The 27,881-nt window shown below is 33.2% G+C and overlaps 2 protein-coding genes across 3 annotated transcripts; one reads left to right on the top strand and one right to left on the bottom strand.

Annotated features, from left to right (window-relative positions):
- Positions 1 to 2,543: 2,543 nt before the first annotated feature.
- Positions 2,544 to 19,963, bottom strand: LOC137926523 (insulin-like growth factor-binding protein complex acid labile subunit). Of its 2 annotated transcripts, none has more exons than XM_068770143.1 (3): positions 19,926 to 19,963; positions 10,238 to 10,682; positions 2,544 to 4,702 (listed from the first exon to the last, which is right to left on the bottom strand). In XM_068770143.1, the coding sequence occupies exons 2-3, from the start codon at positions 10,615 to 10,617 to the stop codon at positions 2,851 to 2,853; spliced, it is 2,232 nt and encodes a 743-aa protein (XP_068626244.1). In that variant the 5' UTR covers positions 10,618 to 10,682; positions 19,926 to 19,963; the 3' UTR covers positions 2,544 to 2,850. The 2 variants fall into 2 exon arrangements, with proteins under 2 accessions (XP_068626244.1, XP_068626245.1); XM_068770144.1 differs by lacking the exon at positions 19,926 to 19,963 and adding an exon at positions 12,171 to 12,189.
- Positions 19,964 to 21,456: 1,493 nt separating this feature from the next.
- Tap42 (immunoglobulin binding protein Tap42) lies at positions 21,457 to 27,544 on the top strand. Its single transcript, XM_068770577.1, has 7 exons — positions 21,457 to 21,671; positions 22,677 to 22,885; positions 23,484 to 23,601; positions 24,246 to 24,471; positions 25,834 to 25,987; positions 27,029 to 27,107; positions 27,269 to 27,544. The coding sequence occupies exons 1-7, from the start codon at positions 21,540 to 21,542 to the stop codon at positions 27,377 to 27,379; spliced, it is 1,029 nt and encodes a 342-aa protein (XP_068626678.1). The 5' UTR covers positions 21,457 to 21,539; the 3' UTR covers positions 27,380 to 27,544.
- Positions 27,545 to 27,881: the final 337 nt, after the last annotated feature.

Genomic DNA, 27,881 nt, shown 5'->3' with positions numbered 1-27,881 from the left:
TGCCCATTTCGCTATTCAACTATAAATAAAAACAAAATAAGAATTTCTCTACTCCTCAGTGGAGTCGGTTACCGTAGTAAAGGCAGCAAAAAATACACGAAGCTGATTTTGCACGCTTCCGTAAGACAGCGGAATTGATTCTGTAGACCGACAAGTGAAACATTCACGAAGAAAAATATCTAATCAAAATTATAATGTACAGTATTCATTGGTTTAAACCTTGAATTTACCCTTGCTTTTTTCTCCCAAGAATGCCGAGAATAATAAAAGTGTTGCCATATTGTTTTGGTAATTATAATTTTTTTTAAACCTCCGTCTGTTTCCTAAGACGGTGTTACCAAATATACGATTATGCACGCTGAAACAAGTTGATATCGATAAAAACTATCCAAATGTTTTTTGCTTTATTAAATAGAATTTGCAACGTTTATCATAATTAAGCAATTTTGTTTTTCTATTAGAGTTCTACAGATAAAGAAAAAGTATTTCATTATTTTTTAAAATTAATTTCGACACAATGAACCGCGCAAAACATAAAGCATTATCGCAGCATATACATGCTAACTGTTTACTTTTTTGTGCAAATGCAATTACTGCTATAAACTGACATATTAATATATGTCAAGGTAATGATCGCAAAAAAGTTGTGGCGGAGTTTTCTAATTCAAAATCTGGAAATATTTTCCACCGTATTCTAGCTAGGCAGTGAATTTTTTTTAGTAGGTCATCGTTTCGTTATTTTAGATACAGAGAAAATAAAATAAATAATAATCGATTTATTGTCTTACTGTAATACTGAAAATAAATTGTTCTATTATGCGGTATGATAAAGACGAACGCAGGTGACCAATATTTAAAATTTGCTTCTGAAGGTGTGTACTTTTGTGTATGATATGCTATGTATTTTCGATCTTGTTATTCTATGTATCACATTGGGTCCGCATGATGGATTACCCTTTTGCCATCTTTGGAAAGGGCTATGTTTGGGATTTTTCTACGAGTTTGAATTACGAATGGTAAGATCCGTAGACGAACGATAGTACATAGCCTAGATTGACGAGTTGAAATGACAGTGGGCAGGCTACATAGCGCTAGGATGGCTGCTGTGAAGCTGTACAAGGTTATTCGACTGAATTGTTAAGGCTATTCGATAACCAACTGATTTCGTCGGAAACAAGCAAAGTCGAATCGCATATTACAGGGGACGTCATTCCTCGATCATACTAGATAGAAGCGTTGCTGGAGTTCTTTCCACCACTTTTTACCCCATCGCTAACTCTTTAAAAGCGGTAGCAGTGATATTAAGAGAGAAATAGTAACCGGCCGAAGAATGGTCCTCTCGGTCACCTTTCTCGGGGCCTTTGAGCTAGTCACTCCATGGAGCGTTCACCGAAGTGATCTAAGAGCTTGGTGTATGCAGCGGCCCGAGTCGAGGCATCATCGGGAGCCTTCGTGCTTCGTCACTTGAAGAGTCTTTGGGTTAGGTTAGGTTAGGTTAGGCAGCAGTGAGAGTCTGGTAAAAAAAACTTGTTAAAATCGAAGGAAGATGCTGCTTCGCATTTAAAGTCTATAGTGGAGACCTATATGTGTGGACGTCTAACGGATGAAATAATGATGATGATGATGACAATTTATATCTGAGAACGCTTGTGTCTCAACAGTGGAAATATCACAGAACTAATTCAAGATGGTATTATCGTTCATAAGAAACCTCAGCTACGTGTTCTTTAAATTCGTATCGTGGTATACTTATAAAAAAGTTTTTGGAGCCAACAGAGAATCGAATCAAACAGTAATGAACATAGAACTATTACGTTCCGTTGTTCGTAATCATACATTGAGTATAAGTAGTTAAAAAAATTTACAAAAAATCTTTAAAGTGAAAGAGATATTTTCTTTTATAGATGCTTTTGCAATTGAAATAAATAAGTTTTCTTTGTATTCAACAATTTTGTAATCAATTAACCAACCACTAAATGACAGAATGCAACCGATGGCTGTTCCGGCTGATAGGTTTTCGAGTAGCAATCACAAGCCGGTAGACGCGGTGTGGGTGGAGCCTCCATTAGGAGTACCAACGACATAGTTACAATCGCGGGAAGTTTCTAGATGCGGGTAGCGCAGTAACGACCATCGCCTTATAGTGAGCGTCTATTGACTGAAAAGAAGAAACTACAGAAAAACTTGATGACAAATAGTGAAGGATGAGGTATCTTATGGTATATAGCGCCTTAAACATGATAAAGAAAAAGAAACAAATCTGCACAGTCTAAGACTGATTGCAGATAAGGACTAAAAAAAATGAATCAATTGATTGTGTTTTCACGTTAAAATGTCGCTTAAGTAAAACATTTCATTGTTTTGATTTTTATGTCTAAATTACAAATACTTAGGTAAACAATATAATAAACATAGAGTCTTATTGGTAATCTGTGGATGAGAAGGGTATGTCCATCTGTGGATGTCATACGGTTGTTATAATAGGGAATTATGTCAGAGAAAAATAAAAATAACAAAAGGAATGGTTTAGTTTTATTATTAAAATCAATACTGAGAAAAATCTAAAATATGTTATTATAAATATATGTAATAGATTTTTTTTTAATAAATATTACACATCTGAGAATTATAACCTCACTTTAACACCTTGACTAGTGACGTACAAAACTATATAATACCGATTCTTCAATACAAGCGGATATTGTTTCGTTTGACTTATAAACTAGAAAATATTTTTATATAGTTCCATGTGAAATTATAATGTACCTTATAAATGGATAGAAAAATATTTATTGGAATAATTTAATACCTATGGAATAGGTTATTTTATTAATTAATTTTCACTTTTTACTATCTCAACTTTCGTTGCTCTGTGTCTACCGAAATATGTTCTCTTTTACGGAACAGCCTGAGAGTCATGACTAAAGTGGACAAGCCCAACGTCAGCGCTAGTACTGCCAGAAGCAGAGCTGCCGTGGATATGTGGCCGTTGTGGACGTCTAACAAATCGGCAACTAAAGCGACGGGCCTCAATATTTTAACAACAGGCTCGCAGCCCGACTCTCTTACGTACTTCGCCCAGGTTCGGTTCGCGTACGTCAGTTCTCTGGGCTTCACGAACGGCCTTCTGCCGGGCACACTCCTGTTGGTTGTCAGCGTCAAGTTACGGAGCTGTGTCTCGTTGTAATGGCAGTAAAGGTTCTTCTTCTTCTTGTTGCCTTTAACAACGATGTCCTTCTCAGCACTCTTGGCTCCCACCAGCATGTCCAAATCGCCCTTTATCATGTTCGCCCAGTCCCACATTTCAGCGATTTTACAATCGCATACGAAAGGATTGCCGATAAGGTTTAAAGAACGCAATTTAGGGTTGTTTATAAACACTTCCGGCTCTATTGTCGTTAAGTTGTTGTTGCTAAGATTAATTTTTTCTAAGTGATGAAGCCTTTCCAAGAATGCAAGACTGGTGGCGCCGGATTTGATTTGATTGCCTGCTAAATTCAGGTCGGTAATGTTTTCAGTGTTTTTGAAAGCGTCTCTATTTAATGACAGGATATTGCAGTTGCTGAGATCGAGTATTGTTACTTGAGATAACTGCTTCGGGAACACAGGGCCGGACTCGGGGATAACGAGCGGATTGCCGCTGAGACGAATTTCTCTCAAATCCATGTACGTCAGATTTTTAAAGAATGCGTTTGCGTTGAGGGGCCTCTTCAAACCGCAGAACTCCAGCTCCAGTGTCGTTAGTTGGGTCAGATTCCCGAAGAGACCGGCTTCGAGAGACAGCAGGTCGTTTCCAGAGAGCACTAGACGTTTCATCGAAGTCATCTTCGCAAAAGTGTCCGGTCCAATATAAGATAAATTACTGTACCCCATATTAAGATATTCCAACTTTTCTAAAGGTGCAAGTAATCTAGTGAATACATTTACTAAAGGATTATGAGATATATCTAATTCCAAAAGGTTATCGAAAACATTAAAGTTATCTGGGAGATTACGGAGGCCACAATTGCTTAAGAATAATCTTTCCAGTTTAGGAAGAGGAGCAAGTGCCTCTTGTAAATCTGGAGCAAACAACGGATTGCCTGAAAGATAGAGGACTTTTAATTTGGTAGCGTTGGCAAACGCTTCTCCCGAGATCGGTCCTTGTATGTTACAATTAGTCATGTCCAACAGCTCCAAGTGAGTGACGCTATTGCCCAATACAGCGCCAACGTCCAGTTCGCGCAATTCATTGTCCGCTAAAATAAGTGTGACCAGATTTGTGCAATTAGAAAACGTGTCTTCGGTTAGTGAAGTCAGGCCTGACTTTCTCAAGTTGAGATATTCCAGTCTGATCAGATTGCCAAGTACTTCGGACCAGTTGGTGTTGGTCAAATAATTTCCAGCGAGCTCCAACTTTTTAAGGTTAGTCAGGGAAGAGAATGTTCCTTCATTGATGGTTGTCAGTTGACAGTCGTTTAGGTTTAAATTATCAAGACTGGTGAGGACATCGAAGACGCCTGCGTCAAGTGTACGAAGAGGATTATTAGAGAGGTCCACCGTGGTTAACGAAGTGATGTTGTCGAAGAATTGGGTGTTGATCACGGACAAGTTACACGAGCTGATGTCGAGGTACTGGAGCGTGCTGGATATCAGAAACGGTCCGTCCACGGTCGTGATCGGATTGTCCTGTAGCTCAACGTTCAGGAGTCCACGGGAGTCTCTGTAATGATTGGTATTAAGTAAACCTTATTTGAATAATGAGCTTATAAATACGACGGACACTAAAACAAGATTTAATTTAAGAAGTTTGTGTTGTCTCTGACATTGGGTTAAGAGGAAGACCTACAAATGTGTGTCAGGGGTTTCGTGTAAGACTTGAAGTGTGCTTGCGAATTCAATTTGCGTTCTTTGCGCGACCATTATCTAATATTGGCGAGTTGATTCAATTGGCTGCGTTCTGTCTCGTCACAATTGGAACAATTTTGTTGTTTCTTTTTATAAGAAAAATCGTTGCTACAGGCAGATTTGCGATTAAAGATTATTCTAGAACCTTATTTTAAAAAGATAAAGCAACGGATTCAGATGAAATGAATCATTACTATTAAATAAGTCTCAGGTTTTCTTTTCCTCTATTTTCGTAATAGACAACGATTTTGTATTGAATAAAGTTACTACCTTTTTAGTTACTACAAAAAAGTTTCAATCACTTTTAGACCGACATATTATAAATGAATTCTTAGGTATACTTATTATATTTTGACAAATAATCCCTTCTAAGTACAGTGTGTTTATGATACCACATAAAGTTGTAATCCGAAGGATATATTTATTTTAATTTATTAGCATTAATCATAAATCTTTAAATTTTAACTATGTAATGATTATGAAAAAATCATTTTGTAGCTGCTACTTAGACCTAAATTTTATCGGCGGTACCCGGTGTCGACCGGCGCTAAAATAATCCTCTTGGTGACAGATGACGGACTTTGAGGAATGACTGAAATGAAATAGGAAGATAACTTATAGGGATAATATATATGGAATGCCTGTGTTTTTTTTAAAGATAAATAAAAAAAGACGACTCATGCAGTTTATTTCACATAACTGACTTTTCTTTCAATAAAGATAATGAACCTATTTCTACGCCTAAAGTTCCCTACAGGAGTAAATCAATAAGTTAGAAACTATAACCGTCTCATTCGCTTAGACGTCTGAGTGAATTTGACTTCGTTGCAATTCTCGTAAGTAAACAAAGTGTTTACTATACACGCGACCTCCGTACACGCATTTTTATTACTATACTATCAAATTACGTATATACGCTCTCTCAAGGTTGCTATGACAAAGCTTATATTCAATTTGTATATTTAAGATAACATATAAAACTTTGTTACAGTTATATATTATCTTTAGCGATGTGTAATGTAGCCATATACATATATATATACACACACAAATATATATATATATGTATACACATATATATATAAATATATATAGCTAATAATTTAAATTCAGTATCGTTATATTTGAGCGATGGCAGCTCAGTGGTAGAGGACTGAGACCTTCGATCTCAAGTCGCAAGTTCTATTCTCAAGATACAGTATTATATATAATTCAAAATGCGCAATAAATATATAGGATTGCCACTGTTCACAAACAAGTTTTCAGAGGATGTACAGCAGCGTCCTCTGCGTACCATAATACGACACTGAAATCGCCAAACCGTCTGCCAAGCGTATCGATTATGGTATATCTCCGAAAGGTATCTTCGGGGAAGAGCTATGCTTAATAGTGGGTGACTTTGAGCTGAGACAACGAACGTTATACTGTATTGGCTGTATTGCATTTTATCTTTTTACTAGCCTAGAAAATAACATATTCATATGAAGACCTATGGCATTTTTATTTGACTATACAGATGATATCCAATAATGAATGGTTTCAGAAATAATCAATGAAGTAATAATAGTATAGTAATAAAAAGCGTTTTTAAAAGTCGTAGTACTACATATAAAAAATAATTATTGTTTACTATCTGTCCTTGCAGACTTTATACTATCACTATCACTTCATAAAAGTAATGGACCTGTTGCATTATATATATATATATATATATATATATATATATATATATATATATATATATCAGAGATATCACTTTATACATGGTGATTGGAATACGAGGTTTTAAAAGTTTTACACCAAAGTATAAACAATCACTCTGTATATATAATATAGTGATTTAATTTACAAGTACAACATAATTACGTGTGCACTGTTTGGAACATTGAATTTTGATAATGAATGATTTATAAATCAATTTCTCTTACAAAAAGGCTGCTATTTGATTATGCGATGAAATGTATTTGCTAAAAAAACAAGCTGTATCTTCTTTACGTGCGCTAATTGTAATGTTCTTCACGTAACATTAACAGACGGAAACACTTAATTAGTCTTTCCGTTTAAGGTTGTTCATAAAAGGAATAATGGGATTAAATGCGGAACAGAAACACGCTACGTCGCTCGCTCGTGTTTCATTGATTTCCGCAAAATTATACTACGTCTGTTTGTAATCAAACATATCACGTAAGCAAATAATAGGTTATAAGTAATTGCTTTATTAAGAAACATTTACTTTTTTAAAACTAATTAATTTTGATTGTTTTTTTATCTACCGTAATTGTTAGTCATTCCCCAGAATACATTTAAAATTATAAGTAAATTTAAAAGCGGCTTCGTAGCATATGGGATGTGGCTGAATATTATGATACCTTTGCTTTCCGTTTTTAGTTTTTTGGCGCCCTTTCATGACAGATGCCAATGAGAAGCTGTCAAAAAAGTAGAAAAAAGACAAAGACGCATTTTATTTGTATAGTACTTTTATTTAATAAACTAGTCATTAGTCGCCAATAGTTTCAATCTTATCTTCCCACATAAATATTTATTATTATGTATTAAATTAATTTTTTACCGTTTTTTTTGTATAATAATATGTTATTATGACTATAGTGTCTATACGTCGTCTAACCGTTGGTTTTTATTATTTTATTAATCCGGACACAATTTTTTACTTTGCTTACATTGTCGCTTGGTAGTATTTGCAGATTCCGCAGGTTCGAGAAACTCGGCTTGGACCACATTCTACAATTTCACCGTGTCGCTTCGGCAGGCGCTACATTGAGTGACTACACTCAAATGACCTCTGCCGGTTGTGTCTTTAGATATAAATACCAGTTTTAAACGAAACCGCAAGGCAATCTACTACTATCGCCATCTATCGGCGTCGTCCAAAGTAACGATTTATCGACAACGAATTTAATTTTCACGAATGATGTACACGGAATTGCGTGTACTTCGTGATGCATTTTATAATGTAGACAAAACTGTAATGCATTTAAGCTTAGGTGACATTTACTGTAAGTGGGGTCAAGTCGGCTCTGGCAAACGACTGCAGCCAGGTACAGGACTATTCAATAACTGTTCCTCAGACAATAGAATCACATCTTTTAGTTGTAAAAATACAACACATGGCTGTACTAGACACAGGCCATTTATTAGCGTAAGCTGTCTAATGTCTAATGTCCACGTTGTCAACTTACATTTTGAGTGGCCATTCGACCTGTATCCTAAACATCCAATTTGCCGTATTCGAATCAGGTTAACGCGAAGTATATGATTGCAATCGATTTAACTAATTCGACGAGTAACTGCAGACGAGCAATTCTACGGAGCTCGTCGGTGACTGGTTCTTCTGGGGATCTCCTCACTTCTGATTTGATCTCGCAGCAAGACACCGGGCATAGCTATCTCTATTGCTCTTTGGGTGACCCATCCGAAGCGACCACGACTTGGATCTATAGGTCCGACATTCATAATATATTATATATGATGTCTGTTTCTTTATTCCATATCAATGATACATGTACGTTTTGAGAGGACTCTCTCTGCTGCCCAAGTGGCATTTGCTGATTCTGCAGGTATGAGGTGGCAGGACGCAAAGGGAGCCTAGCCTCTTTTTTAAAGTAGCGTAGCTAGTGGTCTCTCAAAGGGAAATGCCGCTCCAGTTATGATACTACTATTTTACCGAATTGGGAGGCCGACGAGTTCTTACAACGCTTCAGTGATTGCTTCATACAGAGACTAAGTTCACGGGCTCTATGAGGGGACCTAGACTTGAGCTGTCACTCTTCGATGATACGCGCTTAGCATTCTAACACAAAAGCGCCCGAGGATCGATTCTGGGCTTGGTCAGTTGCTTATGCCTTGCTAATATCACTACTACCACTTTGGAAAATTTTAACGCTGGGAGAAGAAATTGCGGAAGAAATTCCAGCAACGCGCTTTTATGTAGTATGATCAGGGTTTGTCGCCCCGCCTTCGACGCGACCGGTTGGGTATATAATGGCGACGATACCGGTGTGCATTGTACATGGCTTGTCTTAATCCTTAAATACCTTAAGTTCCAAATTTGATACCGAACTTTTAAACCAAATGTAATCTTGCAATTAAGTTTTTTTTAAATATTAAACTGTATGTATAACAATATTGAACGGTGTTCTACGGAGCAAAATTAAAAAAAAAAGTCGAATGTCAAAATTCTTTGATAATCTATGACATTTTGCTTTCCCGCCGTATTAAATAAGTAAACGTACTTTTTCAAAAAGTTGTGTGCGATATATCTTTGACGAATTATCTTTTTGCGAATAATAAAAATACTTTTACGTTTGAAGAAAATCATGCTGTTTTTGTGTGTATCAATATTGATACTTCAGGCATTCCAGGCTAAACATATTTTGTGGGTGTCAGACGTCGAGTCGTCTGGAAACTAGAGAAGGTGTCTCGGTTTCAGAACGGTGAGGCGTTTGAATGTACCGGGTGTCATATTGTAGGTGGCGACATCTACAATCAATGAATTTATGTGTGGAGCGGCAAGAACAAAGTAATGAATCAATATCTGTTTAAGGAACTGGATGTGTTTTGGTAGTTCCATGTCAACATGCAGGTCTTTATTGCGTACGTATTATGGAACACCCGTTGCCCTTGCGCATGAATCTTTTCTGTATACTTTTATATATGATCTGAAGTCTGTAGATGATATTTCTGTCACAATTTTAATTATTATTTCCATTGTTTATTCTTGTTTTTGAGTGTCACAGTGTTTATATATTTTTATAATCTTTCTATAGGCTTCATGAAATTGGTATTTCTTTTGTTGGCAACAGTGTACGGTGTAATACACTCGAATGCAATGTCTTTACTTATCTTGTAATAAATTTGAGATGTACATTAATCAAAAACTTGTAAAAAAATCCTGTCATAGTGTGAAAGATTTTTAAGTGGTAATAGAGTTTGGATACGATACTACTATATATACGATACGATGGATACTCTTATATTAGAATATTGTAAAGTTACAAAGAAAGATCCGTCTGATTACGTTGCAGGCTTTTCTCAGATCAGGACGCATTTGGAACCTTCGTAGCTTTAAGTTGAAGGATACCTAATTATTAGTTCAATCTGATTCTAGTGTTTATCTCATGACGCTACATAAGTGGTCAATTTAAGTTATTCTATGTGGATAAGTGCTTAAGTTACCCAAGTCTCTGATTAAACTATTTATTGAATTGAATTTTTGTACTTCGATTTTTTGACCTTTTAATTTTTTTAATTCATATATCATAATATCCTTTAAAATACAAACAGGATTTGTCTGATATTTTTTAAAAATGGAACAGATTAAAAATATACTTACAAGAACGCTTCCGGATCTACGTAAGTTATATTATTGAAGGACAGATCCACGTCAATCAGATATTCGAGTCCTTTGAAGGCATCTCTCTCGACCCTGGTGAGCCTATTGTTCGCAATCTGAAGCCTCCGCATCTTGATATCAGGCGGGAAGGTATGGAGTGTGGTGATGTTGTTCCCGTTGAGGTCCAGGATGTAAACGCTCATGCTCAGCTCGTCGTATGGCACCTCCGTGAGGTTACTCTCGGAGCAATCCGTTACCCAGTTGATTCGGAAGTAGTGGCAGTCGCATTCATCAGGGCACTCTAGTTCGAAGCTGTCGCCGTTGAAGCATTCGCCCGCGCCCACGAGAAGGCACATAGTAAGCGCCGCGAGGAAAACCATGTTGGATATTCTTTGTTAATGATTTCTTCAAAATTTCATTGCACCCATCTTAGGTGTAACGTGCGCTGGAACAAAAAGATAAGTCAATTTCACGTTCTACGTTTATGTTATAATATTTATCAATTGGTGTGTTCCGGGAAATGTCTCGGAACTGCAGGAAACGATGGAAATGTCATTGAATAAATTAATAAATGAAAAGTATAAAAATTGTTAATGAATAAGATAAATAAATATATGCTATGAAATAAGAACCAATGTAGAAATGTAGAGGGTAAAAGAAAGGCGACGTGTGAAAGATCAGATTTTGTGAAGGATGTCATGAAGAGAAAGAATTTGCGAGGAAAGAAAGGAGAGAGAGAGCATAAAATTCAAAATTAAAGGATTATTTACCATTGTAGCGACCCTGCTATAAACATAGTAAGGAAAACGATAGAAATGGAAATTTGTTTCAATATAAACAGTCTTACAAAAATTAGATCCGTGATTCATGGACGTCGAAATTTACACGACTTTTATTAACAGTTTCATGCCGAATATGGGTTTGGAATGCGTCTTAAATAAATATGTGGTGTTGCATAGAAACAAAACGGTAATAAGTTTAAAATTTTAAATATCGTTTAAATCATGAGCATTAAACTAGACATGCAAGCTCTAGGTCACTCATATTTTAGAGGCCCATCCCATTATATGCATGGTGTTATACACATATATATGTATGCGTGTTTGCATAAAAGTTTTCCCATAAATCAAGGTCATGGTATGAAGTGGCTAACCACAGAAAATTCATAAAAAACATTCGATATTTTCAAAAAAGCAATCTATTCAACCTATCAATTACTATTGATATAAATTTTTACTTTTTGGTAACCCTTTCGTAAAAGACAAGCAAATATTTCTATTATAATGACTGCGAATGAACTGCGAATGCGACTGCCTGAAATAAAATAGTCACTTTTGTAGAGCGCAAAAATATTGAATAAATTAATATTAACTTCAGCCTAATTTCTGATTGACGTTGATTTATGCGAAAATCTAAATGTACGTGAAATCCATATTTAATTTCTATCAACGATAGATTAACACGGTAAAGTTCTACTATAAATAAATATTTAATATAACATATATATTATATATTTATCTATAATAAAATAATACACATATACTGCGTCTTAGGAAAGGGCGGCGAGGTAAAAAGAGTAAGTGTTGACGGCGGACTGACAGAACGAAACGGCCGATATTGCTTCCCGTCTCAACTAAGGCGCGGTACAGCTGTTTCGGTAGCAATATAGATCTAGGTGTTTAGATGCTTGAGATCATATCGTAATTTTAACAATTTCTCTAAAAAAAGTTTGAAGATTGCAATACTACGAATGACGTTGGATGCTGACCGCTTATCACCAGAAAACTATGGACGAAGCCTATTTCCAGTAGTGGATCTCCTATAGCCGAGGTGATGAAGGTGAATGAATTTTAATCATTCAAATTATTTTAAGACTTAAAAAAAATTACAATAAATTTTATTTGTAAATTGTTAACATTGAAATTTATGGTACATTTTCACACAGATGGCAACACTCGGACGGGGTCAGTAATAGGAGTGAATTGAGTCGTAATAGGTCCCAATATTTCTAAATTTGCACACTTGACCTCCGGACATTGTATATCAATGCGCGCGCTACTCTAAATGGTCCGCAAGATGGCGGCGAGTCGATCAGAAGTCAAGTTTAGCCGTGCCACGATAATTAGGTTCACTAACAATCGCATGCAGATGCAAATTTAACGATAACATCTGTATTTAATACTAGATCGTGTGATCTCTGCAATCGATAAGCTATTTTAATACATACACAATGAAGTTGAGTTTAAAAATATTATCAAATTATGCGTTTGTTACGCGTACAATTAAATCTTAGCATGCAATTACACTTAAAGATTTTGGAAATTACTTTAATGTGTTGTATTGTATGTTTACTTTACATTTGGTATGGTATAATCTAATTCTATAATATTGTTGTTTGTAAGCAATTTTCTTGAGTATGTGAAAACCTTAATATACCTCCGTTCAATTTACCGGACCTCCTCAATAAATAAATCTACGGCAGAATCTTTTGATGAGTTGGCCCGGCACATTGTCCTAAACCTCCAGGCATTTAATGATTTGTAGAGCTTGTGCTGCGACTTCAAATTAAATAACGTACCAACTAAGAGAATTTTTTTTTTAAATATTGTAAATAATGATAAAACGCTGTCGTGCCTAGCAGCTTGGAGAAGAAAAATCCGTATCAAATAGCGGCAACCCTCTCCCAACTGTCTGCGCTTAGTAAAAGCGAACAAAATATTGTAAACAAAACAATAGCGATACAAATTAGAATTAATAAAAAAAATAAGACTGCCCATTGTCATTTTTTTTTGTGGTATTTATTTTTTGTCTCTCCCCTACTATGGAGACAGACGATATAGTAAAGGTGGCGGAAAGTATCTAGAAGCAGATAGAGCAAGACCGGACATCGTAGCGTTCTTTGGGGTAGGCATATGCTTTGCCTGACATGGCCTTGGCGACGGAGTCAGGGTGATCCGCCGCAAGCAAGGAGTCCAGACACCAGGCCAACACCGTTGAAACTATGGTAGAATCCAAAAACGTTCCCGTATTTTCAACAAATGGCGTTCAAGAAGACCGTGGGGTTTTAGCCGGTAGGAGTCCGGCATAATCCTTTCGCTGCCCCCGTAGTGGAGGCATGCAGGCCATGCAGGATTTCCCGAGTAAAAAAAAACCTATGCTTTGCAGATGGCGTCTATCAGCTAATACAATGGTGTAGAAAATGATGATGATTTCTTATCAAGGATGGACAATTAAGAGTAATAAATAAATATATCATTATAAGGAGTAATTTACAAAAAATTATGTCAAACATATATGTTAACAGACTCGTCTCCGTAATTACGGTAATTCCAGATATAATTCTGAAAACTGCAAGATGACAAACGATGGTGTTGTTGATAAGGTTGTTGTCTTACTTTACTTGCAAACTTTTGATTTATATTCCTGCGGACCAATAACAATAGACAGTAGAAATTTGTTAAGGTCTAGATACCTTACCTTAATAACACTATTTCAGAAACTTTTCTTCACGGTGTAAATACCACAAATCAATACCCCCTCACCTCTTTTTTTCGATGACTGGATACTAAGCAGGATTATTACCAACAAACTTGCCGTCCCGATATACTTTTTATTGCGAAAAGTTACTGGCCTGTCGCATTTTTATTACGTCTGGTAACACTATTTCGGAAAAGGGAAGTTACTTATGTAACAGAAGAACGCTAGTTTTAGTTTTGTTTATATATCGATTGGTTTAAAATCACAATGAAGGGATTTAATGTAAAACGGTTGTAGAAGTTGAAAAATCTGTCGCCAACAGATAATAAATAAAATATGGATATAGTTTTTCCGGTAATAGTTTCGGAAAAAAAATAATGTATATATCTAAAATCGATTCATTTTTTTCACGTATTTTGTGTACGTTTTCACGTATTCACGTATTTATATTGGTTGATAAGTTAATCTTACAGAGTACAAATTGACAACATAAATGAGGTCAAAAACATTAAAGATCCGTTGATCTTAAGTACCACAAAGAGTGATATTTACATACAAAATAAATAATCGATGTTTTAATTGCGTTATATGGAAATGGTCATAATTTCACATTTATAAAATCTTGATAATTGTAGAACAATAATGTAAAAATATTTATTATTTTTAATAAAACTAATGGCTTTGATTAGGTTCCGTTATAATTTTCCAAAATAATGAGTAGGAAATATACAACACTGTCCAATACGAAGTATTAACACAGAAAACATTCGAAATAAATTGGATTGATTTGTTTTGCCCTTCGACCATCAACTGTCCGAGGTCAACCCTTTGTTATTCTCTCACGCGGCCGGTGTATTGTACGCGCCATTGTGACATTATGCGTAATCCGGAATGGCGGGACAATCGGCGTAATGGCCGCCATCCTGCGCTGCCCGCCACAACTCGTTTCCCGCCAGAATTTTCCAGAAGCAATGCTCACTGTGATTAGGTCATGCATTCATTAAGCTCTCTCTCACGTGATATCAGTATCGTATAATCCGATATTTTTCCTATAATCTAAAAATTGCTTTTTTTAGTAATGTTTGTAGGATTATTGGTAGAGTGTATATTGATTTTAAATCCACCTGTTTTGATGATACGAGTGTATGATTTTGTTGAAATTAAAACATGGCGTCTTTGGCATAAAACGTTAAAATTTTGATCCCGGGGATTATCCTTTTTTATTTATAAAACAGGAACCATAAAAATAAAATTAAAAGTTACCTGTATTACAACAGTGACCAGTATAAGTATTTACGGAAAATTGAGTCAAACGTATACAGGATGATTTGTTACTCATAGCTTTATACCTAAATGCTTTAAAAGTGTGAATGTATAAATAATTTGCCAGTTTTAAAGCTTTTACATGTATTACTCTGAAATATTATACAATTATTTATTCTTTCTATTGGAATGCAACAGGCCAATAATTTTTGATTACATAAAATCTACAGGAACAGATAAATAATAATTATTTTAATGTGTAGTAATTCGAATTTTGTAAACGTTTTTTATACTATATTATCATTACGATACTTATTTTTTCTTCTACCATTGATTTTTAGACAGTGTGCAGCAATATATTCAACAATTTAAGCTTTTACATCCATAACCAAACATCCTGTATATCAATATAGATATCCCTCCAGGGTTTCGAAAATTAAAAGTAGAGTTCCATACCCCCACATTGATGATAAATAACCGCAATGGTGATATTAATGATAAATTAATTCGTTTATTACTGTAACATACAAGAAGAATTAAATATCCACGTATTGACTTTTTGGTGTAAATACCAAAAATAACTCCCACTCCCACCCCCACTCCCCTCGATCCGATGAATGGATATTAAGGTTTAAACTAATAAAACATAGCTGTATACTTTTTAAGTATTTTTAAGTTATTAGCCTGTAGTATTTCAAAGAAATTAATATATATATATATATATATATATATATATATATATATATATATATATAACTATATATATATATATATAACTATATATATATATATATATATATATATATATATATATATATATTGTAGTGTGATCTCTTTAGTTATTGATTAATTTTAAAATAAATAAATAATATTTTGATGAATACACAATGACAACAACAGTGTAAATTTCTAGATATTTCTATATCGATCGCGTGAAATTCAAAACAATATGACACATGCGCAGTTTCAATAATCTTGTCACATTTTTAATGTTATTTTAAATATATATGCAATTTCCAATTTTTTACATATAACAACTTTTTACAGAGTATAAGGAGAATTAAATAAAAATTAGGAAAGTCATTCGTGAGTTACGGCGTGACACATTTGAATTGTTCCTTGCATGTTGTCATTGGTATTGTACAAGAGTCTCAGATGTTATGGCTAGATCGTCGTAACGATTGAGTCATCACTACGTATTCCGTTTTAGTTGCATTTAATTTGTTACACTGTGAACTTCGCTGGCTTTCAGTTTCCTTGTGCTCGGGTTTAACTATTTTAAAATTGGAATTATTAACTTATTCGTATAACTAATATTCACGCTACATACAAATTTAAAAAAAAAACACCATTTTTTTCATATGTCAATTATCTGTCATTTATTTTTTATTTTTTAATCAGTTTCGAATGACTGTATGCCAGTGTCATTCAAAATAAGCCTCTTAAATAATTAATGATGCGATCAAGTTACAACAAACATGGGTTATGTAGCTAAATATAGCGCGCAACTAGATCCCCGTATATTGACCTTGTATGTATAATTACGCTGCGGGCAGAGGACCTGTAAGTGTATTAAACAGGATTAAGTGTCCAAAGAGGTTTTATTTTGAAAAATATTGATTTATTTCACAATAGACACGTAAACAGCGAATGAATAATCTCAATTTCATTATTATAGCAGACGGAATGAAAATTACCTCTTCTAGACAATGAAACAATACTGACTCATTGTCGCGTCATTATTCTCGAATCAACGCACTTTTTTTTTTATAAAAGTGGCTATGAAACTCGGAGGGCAGAGACTTTTCATTGAACCGAAGTACAATGTTTTATTGTTCGTCCGTTAACGAAGCCTTTTAATAATTGTTTATAAATTTATTAAATCATCGATTATTGTGTATTTAATTTTACATGATATATAATATTATATTAAATCGTTAAATTGATTCTTTTTATGAAATAAATAAAATGAAATTCCTTTCATCTCTCTTAAACTTTCAATACTGTTTAACTGTGCCTAGCATTGAATGGTTTGTAAGGGTTAAGTGTTTAATTGTAGCTTCGAATGTTAAAGAAACAAAAATTTTTATTTAAAATGATATTAATGAAATATTTATTCATTTTTTGCTGAGTAATTATAGACTCCAGAGAACGACTACAAAAATTTGTAAATAAATTTCGAAATTCGAACCATCTACGACAATCTTTGAATATAATACGTATCTCAATGTTATGATATTTTTCACACAAATAATCTCACCTAATGTTAATTAACAATTATAATTTTCATTTATAATCAACATAACTAGTGTTACCAGTATTCTATTCAACTTTCCTTTAGTTATTAACACTACTGTCTTTATTGCCGCCATGTTTTACAAACCATAAGCCAATTCAAAAAATATTTTTGGAAAACAAATGTATCTATATCATCTCCGGACCATAATACGCAACATAAAATTGAGTATAATTTTCTATGTATAAAAGTTCAAACATGTAAAAGTTAAGATATAAAGTAAGTTACTATACTGGCTGATTTGTTTGTCAGTTAAAAACCTTAAAACTTTTACACATATCTCCAATCATCCTGTATAAAGATATTCTTCTTTTTGTCTTTCTTTTCAGCTGATTATATAAGTCATAGGCCTCCCTCAAAGATCGCCATGATGACCTGACATGATGATCCTTCGTTGCCCACATGTCCTCGGTCCACCTAGTGGAGAGCTTGCCCACGCCGTGTCTACTGGCTCATGGTCGCCCCTCGAGAACCTTTCGGCCCCAATGACCATCGATTACTAGAGCGATATGACCACTGCCACTTAAAACGAACCATTCCTCGAGCTATATCGGTGACTGGTGATCTTGTGAAGCTCTAAGCATACTTCATTGTTCTCTTAGCATCATAAGGCCCATCTTAAGAGACTACGTTTATATATATATCTTAATTGATTATTTTATAATAAAGATTTTTTTTTAATAAAATTTCGCAAAATATTATCGGACTAACATTTATAAATTCAAAATGCATTATTAATACCAAAGGCCATCGAAAAAAAAGAGATAATTACGATCATAAAGAGATTGATCACTCTAAAATATGTTACATTAATTTATTTTTCTTATTGAAATTTGAGAAGTCAATAATTTCAGTAGTGCAAGGTTTACAGGGACAGATAGCAAATAATTATTAACTATAATGTGTAGTTATCCGAATTTCGAAAACGCTTTTACGTATTACGTAATTTATAATTAATTAGGGATTTTATCATAAATTAATTGACAGTAAATGAGCTATACATTCCCCCTTTTTAACCCTTTACATTTGTAATAAATCATCTTGTATATTTAAATATATCAATCAACAACCACGTTATATATTTACTTTTTCAAGTTTGTCATTAATCCATTTAAATAAAAATATAAAACCTACTAATATTTACTTATAAAGAAATGCACAAATTCAGCCATACTTTTAAGATATAAAAAGAAGAGTTAAATCCAGGTCCTAATTCAAAGTATATTTGAAAATTGTAAACACAAATTTATTTGGAAATTGCAACTTTTAAAAAAAATAAAATGTCACCGTGACTTGATAAATGTCGCTCTTTGTTATTCCACATATAATTTTTGGTATAAATATTATTATAATTGCAGTGTGACACCCCTAGCTATCTCGTGTCTTTGTGATCTATTCTTCTAGAATTATGTTGTTATAAAACCACTATAAAGAAATTAATGCCTTTAGTATCACGTGAGGAGTCTATGTGGGTGTGGACTTGTTCCGACCTGACTCGCATTGCTGCCCAAGTGTCATCCGCGAGTGCGACGGGTGTCAAGTCTGTTATAAATGGCCGTTTATAAAGAAGCCATAACATATAAGGATTTAAAATAAAAGTAACTTACTTTAAAAAGTCTTCGAAAAAAAAACTAGAACTAATTGCAGGTTAACATTGAAAATACGGTACAAAATAATGTGTATTTTAAGTCTAAGGATGCAGACAGCAAGCATAAAATAATAACATAATTACTATGAAATATTGAAGCATAAAATTGTTAGAAATTAAAAATGATTTGACTAATTATAAGTAATATTTCTGTTAATAGTTACATGTAACATGCAAGGGATTTAAAATTTAAATATCGAAAGGTAACATTCTCTTTTTTTACTTAAAAACATTAGTGTAAAAATATAGTATCATGTTGTATCAGTATTATTAAATAGTAATGTCATCCATATATGTCCTACAAAAAGAAATAAAAAAAAACATTAATATAACAGTATAGAGAATAGAATATTTATATAGAATCGCTTTTCGACTTGTTGAAGAAAATAAACTTTGTATTATTTCAATGAATGATTGCGTAGATAACAAGGGCTCGTTCTAAAATGCAGCGCATATTGCAAAAGTGCGTAATGAAATTCTACTTACGTAAAAGTAAACAAGTGTTGCAAAAGTAAACATTAAACCTTTTAAGTTTATATGTTTATTAATATAGTATTATCAATGATTAAAAAACTTGAACCTTATATAGCTATAAACATATACTTCTAAAGTTTTGCAGTGTAACGCCAATACGCAGTGGAACACCAATACGCAGTTCCAAATGAATGCATTCGCTCAAAACAATTCTTTTGAAAATGGTAAAAATATATATATATTTATGAAAAATTAAACAAAATCAATTAAATACACATAAATATTATAAATTATTGTATACAAATATTTTAGGTTAAGTTTAAAAAAAACAACGAACGCTCGTAATCGTGTACTTTTTAAATAATTACCTATTTCAGTGATCATAAAAGTTCAATATCGTTGTTTATGTAATAACAAAATGCAATATACGGTTATAAAATAAATGCAATATTCATATAACTGCACTTGGATTCGAGGTCGCGTCTGTTGTTTTTTTCCGGCTCGACGAGTATAAGGCGTATTAAACTCACATGACACCGCTGCAGACGCGCACTCTCCTCGCTTGACAACTTCTTACTGGTACTTTGAAAATCGAAATATGATTTAGTGCTGCGAATGTGAACTGAGAAAATATCGATAACTTTACTACATAATATACTTATTATCTTATATAAATTCCTTTCTTTTTAATTTTAGTGCCCTGAAAATAAATAAAAAAGTGAAAAACGTATGTTATTGATGAAAAATTTCAGGTGGCGTCATGATCTTACTAAAAAGATCTCAAATATATTATAATTTTAAATTATGATTTAAAATATCGACATACCTTATTATTTTTTTGAGCAGTACATAACCAACATCTATGTGATAGATTAGAAACATCTGTTTAAAATTACTAATTGACGACTACTACAACGAATTGAAGGCACATTGAGATGCCTTCTCGGCGTCGCTACGAATATGTGATGATGAGGCTTTTATTGGGAAAGAGAATATTCCGCGGCCGATTAGATTTTCTAAAGAGAACTGAGAAAGTTTGAACATGTGTGCGCTCGCTGCTCTGGTGGAATCGACCTCTAGACGCTGGATTCGTACATTTAATTTCTAGAGTTATTTGTTCTGAAATTGGGCTGCCTTACTTATATAAAAGTGTTAAAATATCGTGATCTTAATTGATTGAAAAAATTGTTTTTGTTTTTATGAACTTAATACACCTTATTTGATGATTAATCCAGTTGGTTTGTACAGTAGTTGTGAACAATTAATTATAAAAGATCATGACAAAAGAAATAAAAATTTTGAAATAGATTACAAAGATGAAGAAGGAAATGAATTCGTTGACAATTAAAAAAACTTAAAAATGTGTTTCTTCTTCTGTTTCTGATAAATATTTTTGTAATAGTCGCTCACGTGACGAAGAAACTTAATCCACTGTAATAACTACGCTGCTAACATGATTTTTAGAAGCATTTGCTAAAATTATTTTGTAGGTGCAATTGAATTTTATGATTATAGTGCATAGTGCTTGGGAGAGCCACAGAAAGATTTATTTTTAAAGAGCTGGGACAGTGGTGACAATTGGCACTGATGATGATCTACTAGTATATATCTTATTTTATTATGGAATATTTTGAACTTCGGATTCGGAACTAGCGAGCAAAATGAGTAAGTAAAAATATTCCAGTGGCTTGTCTTATAGCCCCAAAGATGAAATATCGTGGAGGTTTTGGTCGGTACAAGTTTGAGATAACTAGTTTTTGCATTTTAAAGTCAAGTGGGCTAGGGTAATGTAATCTATAATATAAAACGAAACATTTTAAGAGCGCCTGTGCCATGATGTCTTCAGTTTTGCATAATGAAACTCCGTATTACTTCTTATATTGCTAAGGTTAATAATGTATAATTAAATAAATATAAATAATTTTAATAAAAATTAGTTCTATTGTTTTCTGGTACAAATAAAAAAAAACACATTTCAGAGTTACCATGTGTTAACAAGCACATACGTCAAGAAATTCTGTGTTTATAACATAGTAACATTATTTTTTTGGTTACCGTCATTGTCAAATATTAAAAATATTTTTCTACGCAAGAATATAAGTTGTTGAACATTATTGAAGTTTTACAATTATTACTATTTACTTATGGCGCAAGTCACTATAGTACAGTCTTCTACCTCCGACGATGAAACTCTTAAAGAATTATTCGATAATGCTATGGATATGTTCAATAATATAGAAAATGGAAAAGAAGCTACCAATAGTGATCCGGTTCAGGTATGTTATAACAAAATTGTGCAATTAAGAAAGAAAAGCCAATTTTTTAAGTATAATATTGAAGACATTAATTATTTCAAATACTTTGGTACCCAATAACATATTTGTTTCATTTATTTGTTATCGGATAATTTTAAAAGAATTTTTTTCTACTTTACATGCAGTTATATCCACATATGAAAGGTAGTTCTAAACCGAAAAGTGCCTGTATCTTATAATATTAGGGGGACCAAAAAGTAATGTTGTTTCCGTCAATATATTTAACAGAAAAACCAATTGATTTTTACTGCTCCAGCATTGAAAATTTGTATACTAGGTAGCAAAAGGGTGTTGATAACGAAGGTTAATATATTGTTGATTAAAAATAAAAACTTGTAAAAAATGTAGTAGTAGTAGTGTAGTAATGTGATATTTAGCTTAGGAAAGAACCTTACTTTTCAGTCCCCCTGATAAATGTAATTTTGGGATAAAAAGTAGTACTGTTTCAAGTTTTAGCTCTAGTTTGGTCTTAATGTTGCTGTATACCAGAGGAGGCCAACTTATAGCTCGCAAGCCACCTGCGGCTTTTTGAGGGACTATTTGTGGCTCTCGAAATCCTGTGTACCAGAGATCCCTTTTTGTTTTTGTGCCAATATGTTTTAAAAAAGTATCCTTTCATACATATAATAAAAAAGAACAATAAATATGAGGTATTAGAGCAATTTTTTGTATATTCAATACATATTTGTCACTTTTAATTGTTTTTAATAAATATAGTTTATGTTAAATTTTTTTATACTTTTTAATATAATATTACCACTTGTGAAAAATTACAAATTTTTAAAAATGGGCCAGATTATGAAGTAGCTTTTTCACCCCTGCTATGCACTTTTCACTTACTGCCAGATATGACTCTATTCATCATGTCAGAACATATATATATATTTTGAAATGAATGAAATTTCACATTGATTATACTATTTTATTTAATTTTATTTCTAAGTTAATAATTACATGGTATTACAGATGACAATTAAAACAGCAATAGCCAAGTTTGAGAAGATTACAAACCTTGTTTCAATGACAGAAATGTTTAGCAGGAACGAGAGCTTTGAAGAGTTGCCCACAGAGTCTATACAGTACTTGTTGCTGCCTGCACTGCTTGGCACGCTCACACTTAAGTTATGTGGTCGCTCAAGGAAAGATATTATAAATGTTGCAGAAGTTTATTTTAAGTATGTTATTTGTTTTTATTTTTAAAACTAGCTAACATAGTGATTTCTTTGGGCCTAAAGGTGATTTAAAATTTTACACAAACTAATCAAGTTAACTTTTTTATTACAATAGCATATAATAATATAGTACAAATGTATTATAACATATTTGTTTTAAAAAAAATAATATAGCCAATACCTCTTTGTTTTATGTTAATATGTCAATATAGATATATTTTGAATGCAATGAAATCAAAACAACATTTAATTTTTTTTAATTCTGAAGTTGCAATGTCTGACACATTTATCATTCATTTGAATAAAACTGCTTAAAATGTAAACATGCATTTTATTTAAGTTAATTACACAAAAAATGTTGTTTTCATTATTTTTCTGTCAATTTTTTAATTCATAATATCTTTTTTATGATTTAAAGACAAAATATAAAAAAAGTCAATCATTTCAGCTGTAAGATGTCCACTGCTGGGCAAAGGGAACCGTTAGAACTAGTATACCAGAAGCCTCTTGCATCCAGCGTCTTCTGAACTTTGTTTTAATAGTCTTATCTAGTTTTACTTCATAATGTAAAGAAGTGTAACATATATGTAATTTGTTTCAGGGATTTTCTATCGAGATGCAAAGACTATGGACTGACAGATATTGAGATACAACAGAACAATAGTGAAACCCAAACAGTCAGCAGGCCGCAGAGTGAACAAGCTTTGATTACTAGTCTGGTAAGTGTGTTGATCAAGCATTCTGATTTAAACCATTAATAATGATTGGATCACCACTATTTATTAGCCAAATTAAAGTAATACCAAAACACATGATAGCTGCTGTTAAATCAAAAATTAAATTTCAAAATTTGTTATATAACATGCTATGCACTATTTGAAAAATTTATTATTTTGTTTACTACTTCCAAGTTGTATATGCTAAGCTTTAGCCATTAAAAATATAGTATCTACATTAAAATGTGCAAAATTTTCTATTTAATTTGTTGTTTTGTTTTATATACTGAATATTGTTAGCTAAATTAATCACCATTATCATATCAATATATAGACACCCACTGCAAGGCATAGGTCTTCCCCAATGAATGCCGTAATGACTGGTCTTGCACTGCCTATATCCAGTGACTTTTTGTGACCTTGACTGTATCTCCAAGATCTCCCCTGGAGGACTGGATTGGAGAACCGTTCTTCCTAAACAATCGTTGGGGTCATGAGTGATATGCTCTGCCTAATGCCACTTCAAGTTCACTTTGAACTTGTATAAATAAGTTGTACTTTTTGTACATAGCATATATAAATTGATTTCACTACAACAAAGCGCTTAAATCACGTAACATTTATTAGTGTAAAATACAACTTTACAGGTTAGAACAAGAGATGCCAAGATCAAACGCTACAAGGAGGCAAAAGAGTTGAAAGAAAAACTTGAAAATTTATCAAAAGCAATGGCAATGGTTAGTGTTGATGATGAGACCAAACGCGAATACTCTAAGACAATGTTACTCAATTATATCAACCAGGCGGTGGAAGAGCTGGACAGTATTCAGCAGGAGAGACCTATTTTAGAGTATATGGTAAAGCATAGTAGAGGTTAGTTTGCATTTTTAATTATAATAAAAGAGCCTTTTATTCTAAAAAAACACAATTTATTATATCTCAACTAACTGCATTTAGTGACATCTAGATCAGGGATTTTAAAACTATTATGGGTAATCCCAAAATAAATGGATGCCTCAAACCCACAATGCTAAATTATTTTAAAAATTATGTCCAGTTTTTAAATATATGTTAAGATAAATTTAATAAGCTGCGGAAAATGTTCATCTTAAATATGTCAAAGCTAGTGTGTTCTCAGTGATCTTGAGGATCCGAGGTTTGGTCGCTTATGATTGGTTATAAGAAGGCTCAAAGTCACCCATAAGCAATAGAGAGAGTAATGTTCGGAGTTTCATTGCGAGATCGAATCGGAAACGAGGAGATCCGCACAAGAACCAAGGACACCTATGTGACCTACATAAGTGTTCTTGTTTAAAAATTAAAGTGGCCTCTTTAAAGTGGCAGTAGGCCAGTATCATCACTCGTCTAGCCAAAGGTTCTTGAGTGAGTCAATCATGAGCTGGTAGGCTCAGCGTGGGTAGACCCGCCACTAGGTGGAACAACAAAAGAGTTAAGAAAGAAAGGGACTAATATATATAGTTACTTCCGCTATGCATCGCTACAGGCAATGCAAGACGGAGCATCATGATGTTCTTTGAGAAAGGCCTAGGCTTTGCAGTGTGGGTGTATAAATAACTCGAAAAACATTCTTTCATTTATTATCATGTTATTTTGTTTTTTTTTTTTTAATTTGTGGTCGAGATAGGCCAGTTCCATGTAAAAGAAATATACTGTTTTACTAAAGATACTTTCAGTGTAAATAATTATAAGCTAGTCATTATAATAATAAATAATTGTGGTATTGTCTTGAACTTCCCGGTTCCAGTATATTAAATCTGTAGTTTTAATAAACTATTATAGAGAAGGTTTGAATGTTATTGCTTGACAAACTGATGGAATCATCATGATTATTGGATTTTTTTTTATATACTATATAGTAGTATAGATAGTATATGTGGATATTCAAATATATACATTATGGTAAGTAGTAACCATTAATATATTTGTATAAGGTGTTTTTTTTATCTTGGTGATTATTTTCCTTCTCCATTTGATTTTACTTTGTTTTTGTCTTTTATGATATTATCTTGTTTCACCTACCTTCATTAATTTATCTCTGCACTGTCCAATCGGTTAATTGTTAAAGAAAGCCTTCAACTTTAGGTTTGCCGTTATACATAAATTGTATATAAAAGTGTTTAATAAATACCTTAATGTATAGCTGTTCTATTCAAATAGCAATAAATTTAATTTGCTTAGACATAAAGTACATGTACATGGTTAAATAAATTTTAGAACCGAAGGCAAAGCAGAAGGAGAAGTCTACCCCATTGAAGCCTGTGATCATAACTCGAGATGCTGTTCAGAAGGCAGTGTTTGGCGCGGGTTACCCATCGTTGCCCACCATGACTGTGGAAGAGTTTTATGATAAGCGGGTTAAAGAGGGAACGTGAGTTTATTTGTATAAGTATACATAATATTATTTATATATATTAATATCAATGATGATAGCTCAATGTTCATTCCTCATGTTGAATCAACTTCTTTTTAACGATCTCTTGCTTTTGTTTGGTATTTTGGATGAGACATAGACACTCACTGAAACAATAATCTGCCCAAGATAAAAGCCTTGTCTAGTTTGGGTAACCGGTAATCTTGATTTATATTATTTTATGAAAGTCCAATCAGAGGCATTTTAAATTTACATTGTTATTAAGTTATTATACAACCACACTAAAGTGATTCAAATTAAAGTATTATTGACAAACCTCGTTGGTTCTATCAATGCTTTATGAAAGGTTAAATTATGATTTTGCAAACATGACCATTTTTTAAAAAAAAGTCTTTAAAATTTTATCAATAATTTAATCGCGTCATAACTTAACAATGACTATATTGACTACATTCGCTTTAAAAGTATCCAATTGTGGTTAGAGATGTCCATGGAAATAAAAATAAAGACAACTGTGCTTATAATTTTTAGAAAACATATTTCTATAGAACCAGGTTGCTTTGTACTGCGCTCGTTTGACAGTTAAATTAATATTAATTAATAATAATTAAAATTAATCAATAAATACAATGATCACTGAAACAGTTAATATTACCTTTTCTATAAGAACAGCGAATTACTTTTGGCAGTAAAGTCTGTTGGGCCTACTAGTCAAACCTTCCAACAACTGCAGATACTGGCAAACAGCCTGCAGATAGTAGTATGAAGTAGGGATGAGGACATCGTCGCCCGTAATGTTAGAAACTAGAAAATGCTAGGACGTTAAAAAACAAACAAACATGATTTCACCAAATGAAAAAAAAACTAAATTTTAAATCACAAAAATGAGTTAATTCACTTTAGTATAAAATAGTTTAAGATTAAAGATGAAATAGTTTAAGAAGAGACTAGAATAGCTTAGAACATTCGGAAATATTGTCTGTAAAAACAAAAGCACAGAAAATAAAAAAAAAATGCTAATTAAACCTTCTGTGTCAGGTTTCCGGGCCCTAATATACCACATACAAGGATACAAACAGCCGAAACAGATCCTGATGAAGCGGAACAGATACAGAAGGTAAATAACTATTGATATTACATGTACTTTGAAATCGTCAATGCTGAATGCTGATCTGCTGAAAAACTAAGAAGAGGAAGGTCTAAGATATCTTATGGAACCTTACTATATATATGTGCATTTAGACCCTTGATTTATGTTAATGATATGATTTTTATTAGGAGCGTTTGATAGAGGAAGACGACCCTGAGGAACTTGCCCGGCAGCGTAACATGGATGAATATAAAGACGACCATCGCCGTGGATGGGGCAACCGGTATAACAGGAGTTAATAATAACGCCATCTATTATCCATTGTCGATATCTGTATAAAATTTTGTACGTCGGTCACAAATGCAGACATTTTGTATTATTGAGTAAATATATTACAGATGACAGGAATGTTAGGTGATTATTTTGTTATGTTAGTGCTTTACTATGTGCTAATTTATGTGAATTAAAACGTTAAAAAATGTATTTGTTTTATTTACCATGTTACACTGGCTATATTCGATTGCTGCAGGGCGCTGTTAGCTGTTTTGGCTTTTACAGCTTCCAATCAGAAATCCACGAGTTAATAAGCCAAAATATCTCCGACAGATGCGTCGCCTGACGTATTGTATTGACTAAATGATATAAACTCGCTTTTTGGAGAAAGATGTAATCCTTTCCTCCGAAGACATTTTACAATACCCGCCGATAAACATTGCATATCGACCTTCGGAAATAAAATCGGCTAATTTCGGTTTTGTAGAGCGTTATCTCTGTCGCACGAAATACAAACAGTCCGGTATC

The sequence above is a fragment of the Battus philenor genome, unplaced genomic scaffold, assembly GCF_028537555.1.
Source record: "Battus philenor isolate CCGP_79_NKW_IND1 unplaced genomic scaffold, ilBatPhil1.0.hap1 SCAF_3, whole genome shotgun sequence".
Classification (NCBI taxonomy): Eukaryota; Metazoa; Arthropoda; class Insecta; order Lepidoptera; family Papilionidae; genus Battus; species Battus philenor.
Note: the sequence above shows the minus strand (reverse complement) of the source record. Positions and strands in the feature narration are given on the sequence as shown.

Coding starts and splice junctions, on each gene's coding strand:
- LOC137926523 (XM_068770143.1), bottom strand. CDS start 10,617: ATGGTTTTCCTCGCGGCGCTTACTATGTGCCTTCTCGTGGGCGCGGGC. Junction 4,703..10,237: donor GTAGATCCGGAAGCGTTCTT/GTAAGTATATTT, acceptor CAATCATTACAG/AGACTCCCGTGGACTCCTGA.
- Tap42 (XM_068770577.1), top strand. CDS start 21,540: ATGGCGCAAGTCACTATAGTACAGTCTTCTACCTCCGACGATGAAACT. Junction 22,886..23,483: donor GTTGCAGAAGTTTATTTTAA/GTATGTTATTTG, acceptor AATTTGTTTCAG/GGATTTTCTATCGAGATGCA. Junction 24,472..25,833: donor TATGGTAAAGCATAGTAGAG/GTTAGTTTGCAT, acceptor AATAAATTTTAG/AACCGAAGGCAAAGCAGAAG.